This window comes from Pinus tabuliformis, chromosome 9 (assembly GCF_031772625.1).
Source record: "Pinus tabuliformis cultivar Carrire ecotype Pingquan chromosome 9, CPIR1, whole genome shotgun sequence".
In the NCBI taxonomy this organism is placed as follows: Eukaryota; Viridiplantae; Streptophyta; class Pinopsida; order Pinales; family Pinaceae; genus Pinus; species Pinus tabuliformis.
This window is the reverse complement of record NC_142307.1, coordinates 418,972,135-418,991,746: the sequence shown is the minus strand read 5'-3', so window position 1 is coordinate 418,991,746 and position 19,612 is coordinate 418,972,135. Positions and strand designations below refer to the sequence as shown.

General features: G+C 36.7%; 1 protein-coding gene across 1 annotated transcript; it reads right to left on the bottom strand.

Moving 5' to 3' along the window:
• Positions 1-361: 361 nt before the first annotated feature.
• Positions 362-16,686, bottom strand: LOC149148924 (ABC transporter B family member 4-like). The gene is given in 12 exon segments (XM_089438324.1): positions 362-1,164; positions 1,316-1,579; positions 1,842-2,108; positions 2,765-2,993; positions 3,125-3,764; positions 4,024-4,297; positions 4,411-4,936; positions 5,073-5,311; positions 5,465-5,686; positions 7,790-7,965; positions 8,179-8,233; positions 16,549-16,686. Coding segments are annotated over 12 exon segments (3,675 nt in total). The 3' UTR covers positions 362-519.
• Positions 16,687-19,612: the final 2,926 nt, after the last annotated feature.

The window sequence follows — 19,612 nt, the reverse complement described above, 5'->3', positions numbered from 1 at the left end:
TGCCATTTCGGCAGAAATGCGGTATAAAATAAAAAATGCCCTGAAATGTTGAATGTCAGTTTCGGGTGCACTGCCATTTAAAGGCCATTTCAACACATGTCAGCCCTCAAACTGGTATCATCCCTTGCCAATTTTCCTTTTCCTTAGGGCAGGATTTTGCATATTTGGTTTTATGTGATTGCTCGTATTTGATGATGGTCGGTATCATGTTCTTGTGGTTCATGAGATCTAGGCATAGTATGATCATGTTGCATTGGGCATAATATTTATTGGGATCCATTCTCATTTGAACTAATGAACCAGAGCATAAACAATACTTAGCATGAAAGATTTACATTCATACTGTACTTCTTTCCTTCGTTCTCGTGTCTTATTGTAAATTCCTTTGCCGTACATGTGTTGTTTTAGAAAAGGAAATCAATAACAGTTACAGCAACTGGAGTGACACAGTTGGGAAGTAAGCTAGCCATGTGGATGAAATTCACCCAACGAAACATTCCGTTTATCAAGTTAAATCCACTAATCGGAAGCTCTATGCAGTTTCATCAAGGATGCATAAGCTCCATATCTAATAGCAAGCAGTTCATTATGTTTTCCCTGTTCTGCAATAACTCCATTCTTCACCACAGCTATGAGATCTGCATCTTTAATTGTTGAAAGACGATGTGCAACAACAATGGTGGACCTGTTTACCATTACATGATCCAATGCCTCCTGAACTATGTGTTCAGATTCAGCGTCCAGGGCACTTGTAGCTTCATCTAGTAGCAGTATCCTAGGGTTTTTTACAATTGCTCTTGCAATTGCTATGCGCTGCTTTTGACCTCCAGATAACTTCAGCCCATTCTCCCCCACATATGTATCATATCCCTGGGGAAGTGTTGAGATGAACTGATGAGCATTGGAAGCTTTAGAAGCCTCTACAATCTGGTTATCTGAAGTTATTCCATCCCTTCCATAAGCTATATTTGCACGTATTGTTTCGTTAAACAAAATAGGTTCTTGGCTAACCAAGCCCATTTGTTGCCTCAACCATTTGAGTTGCAGTCGTCGGATATCAACCCCATCAAGTAAAATGCGGCCAGAATTAATATCATAGAATCTCTCTAGAAGTGAAATAACAGTTGATTTACCACTTCCACTTTCTCCCACGAGAGCAACAGTCTATCAAAATCAAAGAAAAAGAACACACCATCACAAGTCTTGCAAATTCAGCATTTGTCTGTTAGCTTAATTCTTCAGCCACTAAGTTTACAAGTTTAAAATGCAATGAAATTTTTGCTTTATCAAATAAACTATAGGTAAAACACTACACCTTTCCAGTTTGGACACAGAAGCTTAAATCTTGGAAAATTTGTACGCCTGGCCGAGTAGGGTATTTAAAACTAACATGCCGAAACTCAATGTCACCTTTGACATTCTCTAAGGTAGTCCCAGATGCATCATTTGCGTCAATTTTGGAATTACGATCAAGAATTTGAAACACTGTACTGACTGAGGCTTTGACTTTTCCAAAATCAGGGGCCCTGCCCATTGACTGAGAAATCCCCAAGGCAACCATTGTGAAGGAAAAAAAGACCTGCCACAAACACTCTTAGCTTAGATATGGAATATGACACTTGAATATGGCAAATATTTGAAACCAATGTTGCGAACACATTTCTTAGACAATGCAAACAGTTAATTGGAAGCACTTCAATTGGGGTTCATAAAGTCGAACAAAGGCATTTCTACATTGTTAAAGATATAGAAATCTAGCGGTTCCAAGATGACCTACTAAATAGTTCCGTTCTCATAATCATAATTTTTAAACAGACACATTACCATTAAGTAGCCCTTACCCTGAAAACTTTACTAAACGTTGTCTCCCCAGCTTTAGCCATCTGAGCACCTACCCAAAAGGTGATTCCATATACTGAAAACAACATTAAATTTGACAAACCAAAACTAAGTCCGCTTATTATTCCCTGTCGAATTCCGCTTGTCAAGGGCGTGGAACATTTTTCGCTGTAGAGGCTCATCACTTTCTCCTCTGCAGAAAATGAGGCAACAGTTCGAATGCTTCCAAGTGCATCCTTTGCAACCTGACTGGCTTGCTCATACATCACCTGGAATATAACCCTTTCCAATTAGTAATGATAGTTCAAACGGTTAAAACTCTTAGGACAGGAAGAACAAGACAATCCTACTCATCTACAATTGAGAAACTGACTTGAGTAAAAACATTATTCATAACAACAACAAAAAGTCTAAATATACGTTTTCTGAAAGTCTAACAGTATGCAGTGTATACGATTCTGAGAGTAAGACTGATAATTCATTACTGTCAGACAACAAGCTATACATTTGTTTTCCTCAGTGACAAAGAACACAGTTTCTCAAAGATCTATCATCAACAATATACAAAGACTTTACCCTCAGTGATAAAGAACGCAGTTTCTCAAAGATCAATCATCAACAATAGAAAACAACTTACTAATGTTGCTGCTGACCTGCAAGAGTTATATGGACTAAAGTCACTAGACGTTGTCAAGCAGCTATTTTATTTAAAGAGTCTTTGGTGAGTCTATGCAAGAGAAGTTTAACAGATGAAGAAAGGGGAAAAATAATAAAAGTAACTATGATGAGTATCCAAACATTATTTTCCCTTTTATGATTTTTCCTCTGTTATGCACTTCCCTGATTGATGCTTGAAGCAAATTTGAAGGCCTGACCTATATCAATAAAATAAGGGGATACCAATAAATAAGTTGATATTCCTAACCTTTGCATCAGCGAAGAAACCTGCCGTGAACTTTATTTGAACAAAGCCTTGAAGACCTAGCAGGGGCAACATAGCTAACACCAAAAGTGCCAACTTCCAGTTTGCTGTGAACGCTATAACAATACCAGCAATGATTGTTGAGATATTTTGAATAACAAGTGACAAAGCATCTCCCACAACACTACGCACAGTTGCAGCGTCTGTTGATAACCTTGCACCTATTGCACCGCTGAAAACAGAAACCTGGAATTAATATGATCGCTAATATCTAATATCTACCCAAGCAAAATGAATTTTTAGCAAAGTTGGAGTGGTTTCCTCCAATATCTAAAATAATTAGAGATTTCTCTAGCTACTCACGTTGAGTTCTCACTATGATCAAACCATCCAATCTCCTGGTAAACAACTTTTTGAAATGTCAATGATCGAATGCGTCTCACAAGCCTGCCACCAGCAACAGCGAAGCAGTACATTTGTAATGGTGTCACGAGGAAGGATGTAGCTGCCAAAGCTACAATAATGAGTGACCAGAACCCAACCTCTTTACGAAGATTATGTGGAGGTTCGTAGAAGCTACCCATAATACTTGAAAACAAGAGAGCAAAAGCAGGCAGTGAACACCCATTCACAATTGCTGCAATGGATCCCAATATGAGCACTGGAGCCTCTGGCTTGTTGAGAGATGCTAAGCGTAAAAGAGGAACATTTTTTGCAAGATTCTGCTGACCATCTTCCACATCCTGGAGACTCTCTTCACCAGGGAAGGTAGATGGAAACAAAATGGAGCGGTGACTGCCACCAACTCCAGATGACTCATTGATTATAGACTTAAGAGTTGACCTCCGAAACTCAACCCTGCTAATATATTTGGAATTATACAAATGTATTTCATGTTGATCAGGATCATTTGAATGTTGGTCTTCTGATTGATGCACCTCCTGCAGATGTATAAGCTGTGAATATGCACCAGAAGGGTTCATGGTGAGCCGAGAGTGTGGACCTGAATATCACATTTCTCAGATTCATTAATAGATTGGCATGGGGAACGAAGAAGAATCCTTTCAGTAAACTTGTCACCAAACCTGAGTTAAAACTTAAAATTAGTGACATGAAAAGTGTAGAAGAACTATTTTACAAAGTTCATAGCCTCACACGTTAAAATCACTGGCACAAGGCGGGAAGAACTAGTTTAGTTACTAGATTGTTCATTTATTCTCTTTTGAGAAAGGTGAAAAAATTAAAGCAATGTAAAATTTTACCCTTTTCAACAATGGTACCACGCTTAACCACAGCAATCATATCAGCATTTCTTACAGTAGTCAGACGATGAGCAACAATAACTGTTGTTCTATTTATCATAATTCTATTAAGAGCTTCTTGAACCACTTTTTCAGACTCTATATCCAAGGCACTAGTAGCTTCATCAAGGAGAAGAATTCAGGGATCTTTTAAAATATCCCTTGCAATTGCAATCCTTTGTTTTTGGCCTCCAGATAATTGGGTGCCATGCTCCCCTACCATTGTATCAAAACCCTGGAAATAACAACTATAATCGTCAACATATGAAATATCCATCTGCAAAGAAATACATATTACACAATGAGGAAAGTTACAAATAATCAAGATCCATATACAAAAAACAAAACCTGTGGCATTTTGCGGATAAATTTTGCTGCATTAGCAAGCTCGGCAGCAATATGTATTTCCTCTAGCGTAGCTCCATCTTTACCATATGCAATATTCTCTTTAATAGTGCATGCAAAGAGGACAGGTTCCTGGCTTACAAGTCCAATTTTTTGTCTTATCCATTGAAGTTGAAACTGCTTGATATTGAAACTGTCTATAAGCACTTCACCAGCTTGTGGATCATAAAATCTCTCTATGAGACTTATCACTGTGGACTTTCCACTTCCACTCTCTCCAACTAAAGCTGCAGTGGTGCCTCTGGGTATTCTCAATGAGAACCCAGAAAATATTTCAACATCAGGCCGTGCTGGATACCTGAAGTATACGTCTTTAAGTTCAATATCACCATGAATGTCCTTGAAGACCAAGCCCTTTGTATCATAGATATCAATCTCCGGCTTCCTATTAATTGTCTCAAACATTTTGTAAGTTGCAGCTTGTCCAGCTTCAAATGCATTTAAACATGGTGATGTCTGGGTTATTGACCTGAGATCCAGCAAAATATTTGTCATTGCCCTCATTAATCAAGATGAGTTTATCTACATGAATAAGTGAAAGGCTATTGAGTTGAATTTCTTTATCTAATGAAAATACTGCATTTGGCAATGCACATTTATCTTACGTGCTGCCGGAAAGAACTGCAAATATGACATTAAGCACATTGCCGCCAGAATACCCTTCATTGATAATTAACTGTGATCCATACGAAAGAGCCAATGCATAGGTGCAGTATATAATAAAGAGGGAAGTCCCCATGCCAAAACCAGCAGCCAACCCTTGCTGAGCAGCAGCTTTGTAAGCAATCTTAAGTGACTTATCATAGTCAGTCACAGCTTTCTTCTCCCCCGTAAAAGACGCAACCTAAAATGTCATTCATCTGCTTTACTAATCTGAAAAATGCGCAATACAATATGTACTGATATGCCATAGTAACCTCAATCAAAAGTAAAGATACTTGGCCTTATGATATGACGAGGGCCGAGGCATGCATTCCCTTATTGATCATATACTTACAGTCCTAATTGAGCCAATTGTCTGCTCCACGACGTTGCCTGCTTCTGCATATGCTTTTTGACTTCGGCTTGACGTCTTTGCTATTATCATAGACATAGCACTACCTGCTGCTACAAGAAAAGGAATCGTAGCCAACATTACCAGGGTAAGTTTCCATCCTTTGGTGAAAGCCACAATGAAACCTCCAAAGAATGCAGATGTGAACTGTATGAACATCCCGACCTGAACAGACAACAAAACAACGTAAAGATATAATAAGATGACTGTACCTTCATCTGTGGAAAAAAAAACAAGAATTACTTCAATTATTTTGATAACATATGTTTAAAAGTTTTCGAGCAAATCACATGATTATTATTATATATTCAATTTTATAGTACAAAGAAAATACTGAGTAGGCTTTCCCATCATAGAGAAAATGTGCTTTTCCTTCATATTTCATTAAATATCCTAGCTGCTAATAATGATAAATTTGTAAGCCAAAGAATGCCCTGTTAGGAATTCTCACAACTCCTTTCCATGTGCTCACACACATCGACTTATCTTCAGATGTATACTATTACACAACCAACTTTGGTAAGGCAACACAAATTAATTAGGACATCAATGCAGTTGGTGATAAAATTGTCTATAATTCATCAATTAGAATGACAGTTTTTGTGGAGGGAAACTTGACTGCCATAAGATGATTGGTCTATAGCAAGAGTAACCTGATGGCATGCAAAAGACCAGATGATGACTGCACATGCAAGAAACAGTAACCTACAATCTCTTTGATTATCGCTGACAGAATCGTTAAAAACATCAAAGAAGGGATAGAATCGAAATCCTCAAGGCAAGATGATTTACATATCTCATGTGAAGGAAATCAGAAACTGGTGGATTATAGCATTTCAATCCTGGAACTACTTCCATGAAATAAACTTCTGGATGTGGCAACTTCCAGAACCTCCTACTCTGAAACTTAATTTTGATGGTTATTGGAGGAGCAATTCTGGCGGCAGGGCAGGCATTGGACTTTCACAGGTATCTGCAGGAAACAGAAAGGCGGGTCAATGTTGGTCTATATTTGGAACATAGACATGGGCACCAATGATCTAGCATAGTTGCTTCCCGTCAAGCATGAGACACAATATGGTTTAGCTATAGGGATTGATCACCTAGTCATTGAAGGGGGGATTCATGTATCATCATCAATTTCATGTAGCGGGTTCTATCGGCTTCTTGTGAAGACCTCTTAACTCAAAATTGGAGATTAACACCCCTATAGAGAAGGTTACAAGTTTAAAAGGAGCTCCCCAAAGATTTAGCTTCACAATGTCCAAAAAAAAAAACAATGTTGCTGACAGACTAGCCAATATTGCATCAGGTGCAGGATGGGGATAAGAACCCCTGAACTCCCATTGGACTAAGTTGGAAAGAAGTTAAATAAGGAAGAAATTAGGAAGACTAATTGCAGAGTACAAGACGGAGCATGAAAATAAGTGGAGTAATTCTAGGGTGCATGGGAGCCCTTCAAACAATGACCACAACATCATAAGTTATCATGGCCTGGGATATGATCAAAGATCGTTAGAGTACAAATAATGGCCAGGAGTTAACACCGCAGCAGGCAAGCTGAATATCCAGATGCGGAGCTTGAAAGGATGTTACCTCCTTTCTGCCTCCGATAGAAATCAAGTGAAAAAAAAACCAGGTTTGCTAAATGAATTTATGTTTTGTTTGTTTTTTCAGTGTATAGGAAACAAGATGATAGTAGTAAATCAGTGATATTGATTCCACTAACTGTTGCAAGAAATGTTTATGAAAATGGCAATATTGTATTCAAGTTTTGTAAAGACCACCCTGAGTCCGTTTCGGACACAAGCTTGTGCATCAATTCATTTTCCTGGAGCTGTAGTGTTCGATATTTGGAGTCTTGACAGTATTACAACAACTGCTATTGATTTACCAAAGAAAAAAAAACAATTTCATTGATACACCTAAGCAAGTTGGTTGGTAGGGTTGTTATTTATTTAACAAAGAAAAAAACAACTTCATTGATGCACCTCAGCAAGTAGGTTGGTCCTGCATTGGCCAAATGTTCATGCTCCTATTCCAAAGAGATGGCTGATGCAATTTATGAGATGACAAAGCCTATGTAATGGACGGCTAGCTGGAGAAATGTATTTTGATTATAAATGCGTCTCCGGTATGTTGTTTTCATTTGATGGAATATCTTATACCATACCAATGGACATTTTAATTCTAAATCTTGTGCACTGTTAGCCAGGCTGGATTGGAGTTACTTAAAGGATTGTTGTTTAATAGCAGTTATTGACAGACCTTTCCACCTATAGCCTCTTGAATTAGTATGGTGTCTCCTGACATCCTTTCAATAACCTCTCCTGTTGATGTCTCACAGTCAAAAAATGTGATGTCTTGCCTTAGAATAGTTTTCAGGTAGACACTCCTGATACGAGCAGCCTGCCTTTCGCATGTGCACGACCAAAAAGTCACCTCTGTCGAGCAAAATTTATGAAGTTAGATATTGAAGTATAGCAATTTATACGAGGAAAACTCAATTATATTTTGATGCCCATTCAACTGCCTAGTTATAACTGAAATTCATTACAAAAATGAAAAAGGAAAAAAGTAAACAATAGGGATTGAAACTAGAATCATGACCATAAAAAGACCAAAACATAAGGTAATGTTGGAAGGTAATATCTCACGGAAGAAGGATGCAATCGCTGCAACAGAAGCGAGATCAATAAACTCCAAAGCTACCTGAAGCAACCAAAGCAACAAAAAGATTAAGCCCAGCATCAAAAATAAAGCAAAAAAGGTTCTACCCTACTTTCTTCACATGGAACTTTAAAGGTCAGGTATCGAAAACAGAGGACAGCCACAAAAACAAAAAACAAAAAAAACAGAAGTCAAATATATTCATTCCTAAATCCTTTGGATGAAAGGATTATGAAAACTCGTCATTTTAAAGTTCTTATTATTAAGAATGTTGCGAGTTGCAACAGAGAAATCACTTGGAACATTCAAGTAATAACAAATCGTGGGAAAGCCTGAGAAATCACTTGGAACATTCAAGTAATAACAAATCGTGGGAAAGCCTTTTTTATGGTTACTTTGTGCGAAGTCATTTTAGAAATATATTTTGAATCGAAAGAATGAGCAATTTTTTGAATTCATTCTTAGCTGTTTAATTCTAAAATATTCTTACAATCCAAAATTAAAATGAAAGCTGTCTAAAATATTCTTACAATCCAAAATTAAAATGAAAGTTGTCTTTAGTACGATTTTTTGGAGAATACAATTCTTATCCAAAACTTTGACTTGAGTAGAGAATACAATTAAAATAAAAAATTGAATTGACTTCACATTGCCTAGATTGTATAGCACCCAAAGTACCCCAAATTTAAAATCTCAACTGAACATGTATTTCCATTGTGACATATTTGATTGAATGTCCAGTAACGGATAGAGTGAAAATTTCAACAAACTAAATTTAATATAATTTGATATGAATGCTATAATTTCTAACTTCAATAGATGAATAAGAAAATACTCTTCTTGAAGATGCTGGAAGGGTTTTAATATAATTCAACAGTGGGGTTCCACATTGTTAACGTTAAGCTAAAACATAGCTGAGCTACAATTCCTCCGGTTCAGAGGGCCCAAAATTTAATTAAATGATCACAGCTGTGGTATACACGGTAACGTATTTGGCTTTTCCATTACTGCCAGGGTTAGAATTCAATAGTTGCCACCATCCTGGAATTTGCGTTTTTATCGCAGTTTTTGATCTGCGCGTTGCTTCCTTAATTGCAGTTTGAAAGAGGTAACCAGTGAAATGGCAATGTCTATATATTATACAGATTCGCTTTAAATGTGTGCTGTTAGATTATGGTTTTACTATTCACAGTTCCGCTAAAGTAAAACAGTGGTCCTTTGCTCATGCTTATGGGACTTTGAGATACAGAAGTACCTTTTGTAAAATCCTGAACAATGGAACCTTGAGCTAACAGCTTGCATTTAAAGCGTGTCTGTACAATATATAGGCTTTGCTGACCATGAAATTGACTTTCATAAGCTTACAAATCCTAAATTTTGTTGCTAGACAAAACGGCACGCTGTAAGCTCGCAAATCCTTTGGGGTTGATTGTGGGTGAGGAAGTAGAGAATTTCAGAACATATATAGGGTTTTAAAGACGAGAATCTTTGAACAAGACGAGGTATTCATTTATTATCTGGACAATGAGTTGTTTTTCGCATGTTTTCCTCACAGTATCACCACCACAACAAGGTTTGTTGTTTCTTCGGACAGAAAAATCATCATAGATTTATATTAAGATAATATAAAGATCAGAACACATTGTCATATGACAATGGAAACTGCCCCACTATAACAGCATATAGAACAGAATTGAAAACCAAAACTCAAAATTATACACAAGTATTCAAAAGTTTGATATTAAAAAAACTAAAATGCAAGTCATATGAACCACACTGTTTGTTGTTTCTTCACACTATCGTCCCCACACTAAAGTTTAATGATCAAAGTTTGGCCTGGATTGATGTAGTTATTTTGTGTCTAGGACACCATCATTTTGAACCATGAATGAAGGGGATGTTAACTACTCATTGTGACGCTTTTATGTTAACAGACCATGGGAAAATTTTCATAGCATGAGGATATAAGTTAAATTAAATGGTTGGCAGATAGGTATCAAAGTATATAAATTAAAATTAAATGGTTGGTAGATAGGTATTAAAGTATATAAATTAAAATTAAATGGTTGGTAAATAGGTATGTAAGTATATAAATTAAATGGATGGTAAATATGTATATAATTATATAAACTAAATGGTCGATAGATTGGTATCAAAATAGTCATTTCACATTCTTAAATTAAAATTTAAGTGAAAAAAATTAAAAAAATTAATTAAATTATATTATTTTTATTTGCTAATTTGTGTGAGTCTTAAGATGATTAGTACGACTAACATGTGGTTTGAGTAGCTGCGACTTAGGGGCATCTATGCTAGCAAAATCACTTGGGGATCGCACTTGGCCTGGTCCACACTAGCCCTTACCATGATTGGGTTTTTGCCCATGGAATTTTGAATTAGTGATCTTTACCTCATGGAGTCCCTTAATAAAACACTTTGGCATTATCTGCACTAACCCCATGAGCAAATCAATTATATATATATATATATATATATATATATATATATATATATATATATATATAATAATGAGGAAATTAAGTTCCATTTTATCATGGATATTTTTAACTTATAATAGACTTTGTTATAATATCATGGGTCACTATAGTAGGTTATTAATACTATATTTCATCCATCATCCACCTAATAATTATTAATAATTAAATGAAAATTTTAGAAATCCTATTCCAAAATAGACACGTAATAATAAAATCGATTTTTATATTTAAAAAGGGCTAGCCATTTTTAATATTTTCTTTTTTCAACTATGGTGTGTAATATTCTTAACTGAAAAATTAACATTAATACCAAAACAATGCACAAGGAACAACAAAATAGATAAACAATCAAAACACAATACCTTCCAACAAAGGATTCTGAGCCATTTTATTAATATATTGGGAACATGTAAATAAAATGAGCTGAAATGATAGAACCTGGGCTTGCCAAGCAAGTTAAGCAAGACCCAGATGGGGAAATGACCCAAAACAAGAAATGTGCACCGCCCATAAATAATCTGCTACTGGTTGTTGGCTGTAATGATGTCCTCTGGGTCAAATACTCCTTGAAACGCTCTGAAATTTTAGCCTTGGACTCCTCTCACCAAACCCACAAAAATCCATAAATGGTTTGGGTTGAATCTGAATGATGAAGAAACCTTCCAAAACAATGCAAGTGGCTATCTTGCTGGCCATACGCCCTACAAGAAGTTTTCCCTATATATCACTCAGAAAATTATGAAACTTCAGCTTTTGTCTCTTCTTCAAATATCCACAAAAACCCAGAAAGGGTTTGGCTCCACTCCAAGCTGAGAGGAAAGTGATGCATTACCCAACGAGTTATTGTTACATTCTACTGAAGGAATTATCTACTAGAAAAATCCACAACCTCCTCCATTGAAGAATCCAGTCTCCACTAAAAATCTCCCTCCCTAGATGCCAAAAACCACCAGCTCTGTAGCCTTCAAAATTGCTCCTCTCTAAACCTACATTGGCTCTGCCAGAAAGGCCCACGCATTGCGAAAAGCAAGTGACTTCGGCCCACATGAATGGCTCAGCTCTAGGCCCATAAATTGCCACCAAAATTATGCTTCCGTGATAAGATAAAATACCTACAAGTATTATCCCTCAATCTCCTCTCCATTTTGTTCAGCTGACGAATCCGATTTTCCTTCTACTCCTGAGAAATGTTCTTTTTTGATCCAACTGGTGAAGGTTAAGCTCTATAGAATCCCTGAAGTAGACTCATCCAATCTCCATCTAGTGAGACACTCAAACTCCTTTGAAACCGGCTTGGGCTTCACTTGAAACCCTGGTGCTAAACAACATTATGGCCTTTGTGCTAAACAACTCCAAGAGAAGATGAAATATGAAGTGTAATAGTCAAAACATGATAAACAAATGAGTCCCTTCTCTTTTTATAATTTCTCCCTATGCTTCTAAGCTCATTTTTAATATTATTTTATTTTATTGGTGGGGGTCATTTTCCACTAAGTGACTTTTGCCACTATTTTAATAAAATAATAATTTGTTGTCATTCTCCAATAAAATAATATTTGCCATTTTTAAATTAATATTACCAAATTTAGGGAAAATTCCTTAGTGATTTCCATGCTCACAAATTTGGGGATCTTACAGTCCTCCCTGCCAAATATTGTTTTTCCTCAAGCAATGCTCGAACAAGCGCTCCCTCTCTCTATTGATCCAAATTGTCACTACAAACAATGTCGGGGTCCTAAATGTGCCACTGAGTCACCCTGAATCTGTGCACTATCTTGTCATAAATGAATCCCTCAATACCACAATCGCGAGTCATCCTACTGAATGTGGACTACTCCTTGCCCCACAAGATGCAATCACCAGAAACACTCTGCATATCGCCAGTAAGTAGAGCACCTTGATCATGTGGAATCTTAACCAACTCATCGAGAAGTTTTCCTACTGAAAAACCAATCTCATGCACTAGAGTAGACTCCTGAAGATGCAATCCAACCTAGGTGGGGAAGAGCCCCCTTTCCCACACAAACTCTCCATAGTCTCCTTCGGCTGAATATCTTGCCATACTAGTGTATTGCCCCAAGTCATCAGTGAATCACTAGAGGACGAAATACTCTCTGTAGAACTGAAAACCAATGGAAGATTTGCATGACCTCCCCTTGTAAAGACCAACTCATCCCTAAACATAGTTGAATTTCAAAGCCTTGTAATATTGGGGTCCCATTGTAATCTCAAAAGGATACCACCATGTTGGCGCTACGCCACTTTGACTACGATCGAGTTCCCATATTACTCATATCGTATCCTCCCCTCTTGGAACTTGATGACGAAGTATTTGTAAATGCCAAGCACATCTCGCCTAGGCATCTCGACGATATCAAAGCGTACCCAACCAAAGCTAATCCTGAGCCTGAGAAGCAACAAAGATCAAAACCCGCCTCAGCATACGATGAAGGCCTCAACGATAATCCAAGAGTGATCTAGATCACTCTTTTCCATGACTCTGCTCATTGCAAAATAGAGTGACCTATTATCCAACCGAATCCCTAGATCCCATAGCTAAATTTGTTGAGACAAAGTTCTATCAGTTGTTGGAATCCGTCTGTGTATCGTCTTTGGTCCCTACATGCCACTCATGTGTAGACTCCATATATCATGAATAAATCTAATGCATGCTAAAATGTCTTGTGCTTGCCATACCACATAGTGAGATATACTATCATGTCTCCTGATGGCGCACCCCTATACTACATAGAGTCTAAACATTTTCTTGTAAGAAAGGTCCACCACCCATTGTATATGCTCCTATGACACCTCAGAATGTCCTGCCCAAAATATGTCATGCATCTCCTTATGTTTGAGCTCAAGGGTGGAGCATATGCTACCTTTGTAGGAGATCAGGCCAACCCCAAGCCTGCATCTGCTAACTCGTCCCCTGACCATATGCCATTGCTAGGAAGTCTCTCTCCTGGTGCACTAAGTGTCATTCAATTGTCTTAGGTGACCCGCCTGTGCCCGGGATTGTCAAGGAACAACAGTGAAATCCTCTGTGACTGTGTGTGAGTCCTGACAGGTATGACCAAGAGATGCTCATCCGTGCCCTCATCAATCTTGGGGGAGCCAAACACAATGGCACGCCTGATGTCCCCTCCAAGAGATCCCTCTGGAGGCAACGCTCCAAAATCCCGTTGTGCAACATCACACTCTACTGCACAGTAATACCAAAACAATGTGCAAGGAACAACATAATGGATAAAGAATCACAACCCAAATCAAAACACAATAGACACTAGCAAAAGATTTTGGGCCATTTTATTAATATACTGGGAACAGGTACATAAAATGAGTTGACATGATAGAACCCGAGCTTGCCAAGCAAGCTACGCAAGACCCAAAGGATAGATCTTGAACCTAGATGGGGAAATGACTCAGAACAAGAAATGTGCACTGCCCATAAATAATCTACTACCGGTAGTTGGTTGAAATGATGTCCTCAGGGTTGAATACTCTTCGGAATGCTCTAAAATTCTAGCCTCGGTCTCCTCTCACCAAACCCACAAAAACCCATAAATGGTTTTGGTTGAATCCAGATGATGAAGAAGCCTTCCAAAAGGGTGCAAGTGGCTCTCTAGTTGGCTATACACCTTACTAGATTTTTTTCCCTGTATATTGCTCAACAAATTCTGAGACTTCAACTATGGTCTTTCTTCCAAATATCCACAAAAACCTAGAAAGGGTTTGGCTCCACTCCAAGCTGAGAGGAAACCCACAAAATGGTGTGAGTTACCGAACTTATTACTGCTATGTTATGCTGAAGGAATTATTGTTGGAACAATCCACAAGCTCCTCCACTGAAGAATCCACTCTACACCAAAAATCTCCCTCCCGGGCTGCCAAAAACCACCAACTCTCTAGCCTCCAAATCTGCTCCTCTCTATGCATTGGCTCTACCAAAAAGACCCACACATTGTCAAAAGAAAGTGACTTTGGCCCACAAGAATGGCTTAGCTCTAGGCCCACAAATTGCCACCAAAATTTTGCTTCCCCAACAAGAGAAAATCTCTGCAAGTATTATCCCCCAATCTCCTCTCCATCCTACGTAGATGACCAAATCGATTTTCCTTCTATGCCCAATAAATGTGCTCTGTTGATCCAACCGGTGAAGGTTAATCTCCATAGAAGCCTTGAAGTAGACTCCTCCAATATCTAGCCATGGAGGCACTTGAAATCCTCTAAAACTGGCTTGGGCTTCGCTTTAAACCCTGGTGCTAAACAACACTCTAGCTCTTATGCTAAATAGCTCTAAGAGAAGATGAAATGTGGTGTAATAATTAAAAGATGATCAACAAATGAGTCCCTCCTCCTTTTATAATTTCTCCCCATGCTTCTAGACTCATTTAGAATATCATTTTATTTTATTGGTGGGGGCCATTTTCCACTAAGTGATTGTTTTTATCATTTTAATACAATAATAATTTGCCCCATTTAAATTAGTATTCCCAAAATTGGGCAAAATTCCTTGGTGGTTCTCATCACCCCAAGAGTATATAGTCAAAAGGAGGCCCAAGATCAAATCCTTTGACTAACACAATACCACCAAGAGTATATCCAATAGCGTGCTTGCAAGCCAACCATATATACTATAACAACTTATGACTTATATGTCATGTGGGTGGAGGCTCTTAGGTTAGATATACTTTATAGATATACCAGTCACTTATGATTTAAAAATCACATGGGTGGGGGTATGTACTTTTCAAGCTTTATCACAATAGGAAGAACAGATTGTGATCCCAACCATTGGAGCTACCGACACCTTATCAGAACAAGGAAAACAAATCGTGCTCCCAACCACCAGAGCTATCATAACTAGACTATATTTTTAAAAGAGGAACATGGGAGTGGACTTTGATCCACTTTACCTGTGCCACTGTCAAGCTAGACATCAATAACCAAATTGGAGTTTAAGACTTCCTTGTTTATAAGACAAGGAACTTAACTCTGCAATGTAATTTGACTTTTAAAGTTTCTGAAAATATATATATTCTCTCTCTAAATTTAAACTTATAAAAAAAAAAAACCAAAAATATTTTTTAATAATGTAAGTCACTTATATTATATTTTCTAATAATAATAAAAAAACTACATTTATTTATATAAAAATATATCTAATTTATAAAAATAAAAAATATATCTAATTTATAAAACAAATCGATCATTGTTTTCTAATAATAATAAAAAAACTACATTTATTTATATAAAAATATATCTAATTTATAAAAATAAAAAATATATCTAATTTATAAAACAAATCGAGCATTGTTAGTGTAACTGCAAAATAATTGAGATTTTCAAGTTCAAATCTACGTTACACTCTTATCCATGTTACTAAAGACAATTATATATATATATATAAAAGAAGTAAACTAAAGCAAAGGTAATTTATCAACTGTTTATAATATAGTGTAAATGGACATTTACACATATACAGTTGAACATTGTTCTCATACACATCTTGACAGTAAAAGACTGCAATACTACAACTTCAAAGTGCATATAACAAATGGACTTAGATGTGCTTGTTATGTTTAAACTTTTCTATTGATATAAATTCAATAAGAAACCCTAGCTTTATATGGAATAGTTTCCTTAACTTCCTCTGCTCTGCATATTACGAACAAATAAATAACAGAGGACATTTTTTACAGCAACTTTCCGAATTTTACCACAAATATATCACAAAAACTAATACAAACATTGAATCACAAAGTTTACCACAAAAACCAACACAAACATTTGAATCTAAATGGTATGAAATGGACAGCAGATTCAAATAGGTTTTTCTCCATAAATAAGTTTTACCTGAGACACTTCATGCACCACTCTATGAATATTTGCGCCTTCATTTTGCCCAAATGCATCGGTAATGTTCCCGAACAAGATTGACATAATTGGCAAAGAAAGTCCATTGACAACAGATGCAATGGCAGCGATACTCATAAGTATGATATCAGTAGTGTCTGCCATCATAAATAATTTGTAGAATGGAACAGAAAACTTGGTGCCTTCTCCTCTCTTAGTATCCTTGACTTTCTTGGCTTTCTCAATATTTTCTTCATCTATGTTGTCCTCTGCAGCCATTTTGGGAAGCAAAATAGAGCCTGCCTCAGGGTGCAAGGATTCTGTCCTACTGCCATTAGGAAATCCTGCCTCAAGGTGCAAGGATTCTGTACTATTGCCATTAGGAAATCCTGCCTCAAGGTTCAAGGATTCTGTGCTACTGTCATAAGGAGAATCGAAGGGTTGTACCATTTTGGATCGACCGAAGTAAACAGACAAGGATTCTGTACTACTGCAATAAGGAGAATCGAATGGTTGCATTTTGGATCGACCAAAATAAACAAACAATTTCTAATGATGAGTGAAGTGTCCATCAGATACGTTTTCTTTACTCTTATTTAAAAGCTTCCATCTTAAAAACACTAAACACAGCTCTCTTTATTCTCATTTAAAAGCTTCAATTGTCCCCGATGATGAGTGAAATATCCACTCAAAACATAAGTCATTGCACAGCCATCCCACAGTTTCCTTGAAAAAAAATAAGACAACCTTAGTTTGAAACACCCAAAACTGGTCTTTATAAAGCCGTTATAGCTGTACTTGACATAAGAGGGCAGCAAGGAATCCATAAGCGTCTGCTGCTAAATTTTAATTAAAATCCCCTTAACGTCCACATCTACAGTTACATGATTGTACCATCATAGTTCGTCCATGACCCCAACAAACAAAGGATAGACATCAGCATAGAATTGGCTGGCTGGCATGCAGGTTTTTTAAACCTTAATAATGATTAAAGAAGATTTACAGACGTCGCCATAGAATTATGGGTTTGCATGCATTTTTCAAAACTTCATGCTAATTTAAAAAAATAAATTGAAAGTGAAATGGGAAAGGCTGCAATTGACTAGGGCTTCCGACCTTCTGCAGAAAAGGATGGGCCAGGGCTGATGTCTGCAATTCCAACTCATACGCTCTCTATATATAGATATATCTCTCTGATGCAAAGAAAAATATAGTGTGGGTCATATAGTTTATAAGCAAAATATATAGGTGGGGGTATGTGGTTTTTTTTAAATTTATCCTGATGCGAAGTCAACAGTTTTTTGGTTTTATCTTATTGAATATATAGAATTTATCACGTGGATAAGAATATCTCATTTATATATGTAATTAAATATGTTTTATAATTTCAAAATTTAAATAACTTCAAAAATGGTTGTTCTATTATTTCTAATACATCAAATTTAGTCTGAAGTTATAAGTTTCACTATATGTATATGGGTAGTGATGTGGAGAGAAACTTGAACTTAACTCTTTCAAATTTAAGTTTTAAATAACTTTAAAATTTTATATCAAATTTAGTGTTTATATATATATATATATATATATACATACATTAAATTTTATTTTATTAAAACTTAAAAATGTAAATTTTAAATATTAATAATTACAAAATATTATATTATTTAAATTATGTGAGTGATTCATATATATATATTTCGAAATAAAAATCGTAATTTTATTCAACCTCAAAATTAAAGAACAAAATGTCAAAAGGCATTCTTTTAGCTCAACCTTTTGACAGAAGCCCAAAAAAAAAACAAAGAATTAAAAAAAAAGAAGTTAAATGAATCTTTCGAAAAAATGCTAGTCAAAAGTTGACACCCAAAAGAAAACCAACCAAAGAAAAGTAATAAACTGGGACAAAGAGAAAATGCTTAGTCACCCTTTTCTACACTTCTTCTTCTCGAATTTTCGCCATCCTCCTTGATCAGGAATGAATGTTACAATGATTAGTTGGTTGTCTCTTGTTTTCCTTGGATGTTCCTTATTTGAGTAAAAGCTCTTAGAGGATAAGGACGTTTGAATCATCCAATTTCATTCTCCTTCTGCAAGACTTGACCAAGATTCTTTTGTGCACTTGGATTTTGCGAACTTACTATCACCATTCTTCCTTATTAGTTCCTTCCCTTGTTGGAGGAGCTTGTGGATTTGAGTTTTCCTCAATTATGGGATCCTCTTTCTCTTCGTCATCAGGTTGTTGTGTAGGGATGTTGGGTAGTGGAGGTCCCGCGTAACAGTTTTCGGTCTGATAGCCTAGAAGTTAGGATAAAAATGTTGCAAACCTCCAAAATATGTGGAGCGCGAAATATAAAAAGTCAAGTCAGAGGGTTGTCCGATCAAGAAATAATATAGAATAATAGGAAGTAAGTTGGTCCGCGGACCATAGGAAGGTATAAATAGAGCGTGGCTCTGTTAGGATTCCAAGAAACTCTCCTAGGTTGCAGCTCGAAGATGCCTGGTAACATATAAATTTCAACTTTTTGTTGCAATGGAAGAATGGAAGGAATGATGCTTGTCCAAGCCAAATAACCACTTCTACTTTGTTTCACTCCAGACATGCATGAACACCCCGAGACTACAAGGTTTTAGACCACCAACTACTCACAATTTAAAGATTGGGTGAATATGGAGAATACCGACCACACTAGCAGATGCAGAAGACCATGTGATGGTTGACTGCAACCAGTAAAGAAGCCTGCAAATCTAATCTCCTAATGCATAGATAGGATGATAGCTCTCTAGCACCAGATGAAGAGAAACCTGAATAACTTATTAAATGATGCATGCAAGATTTTAACACAGAGATAGGATGACAGCTACTCTAATGCTAAATATCAAGAGCTCAATAATACAACATATCAGGCGCAATTTGGAACAAGAGAAGGATGGAAAGTGAGCAGTTAACAACAAAAGAAGCTTGTATTAGATGAAAATGAAGATGAGATGCCGCAAGTGTCAAAACAGTTATAGTCTCCAAAATTTGAACCTTACATCAAAACATCAACCATCAACCCTGATTACA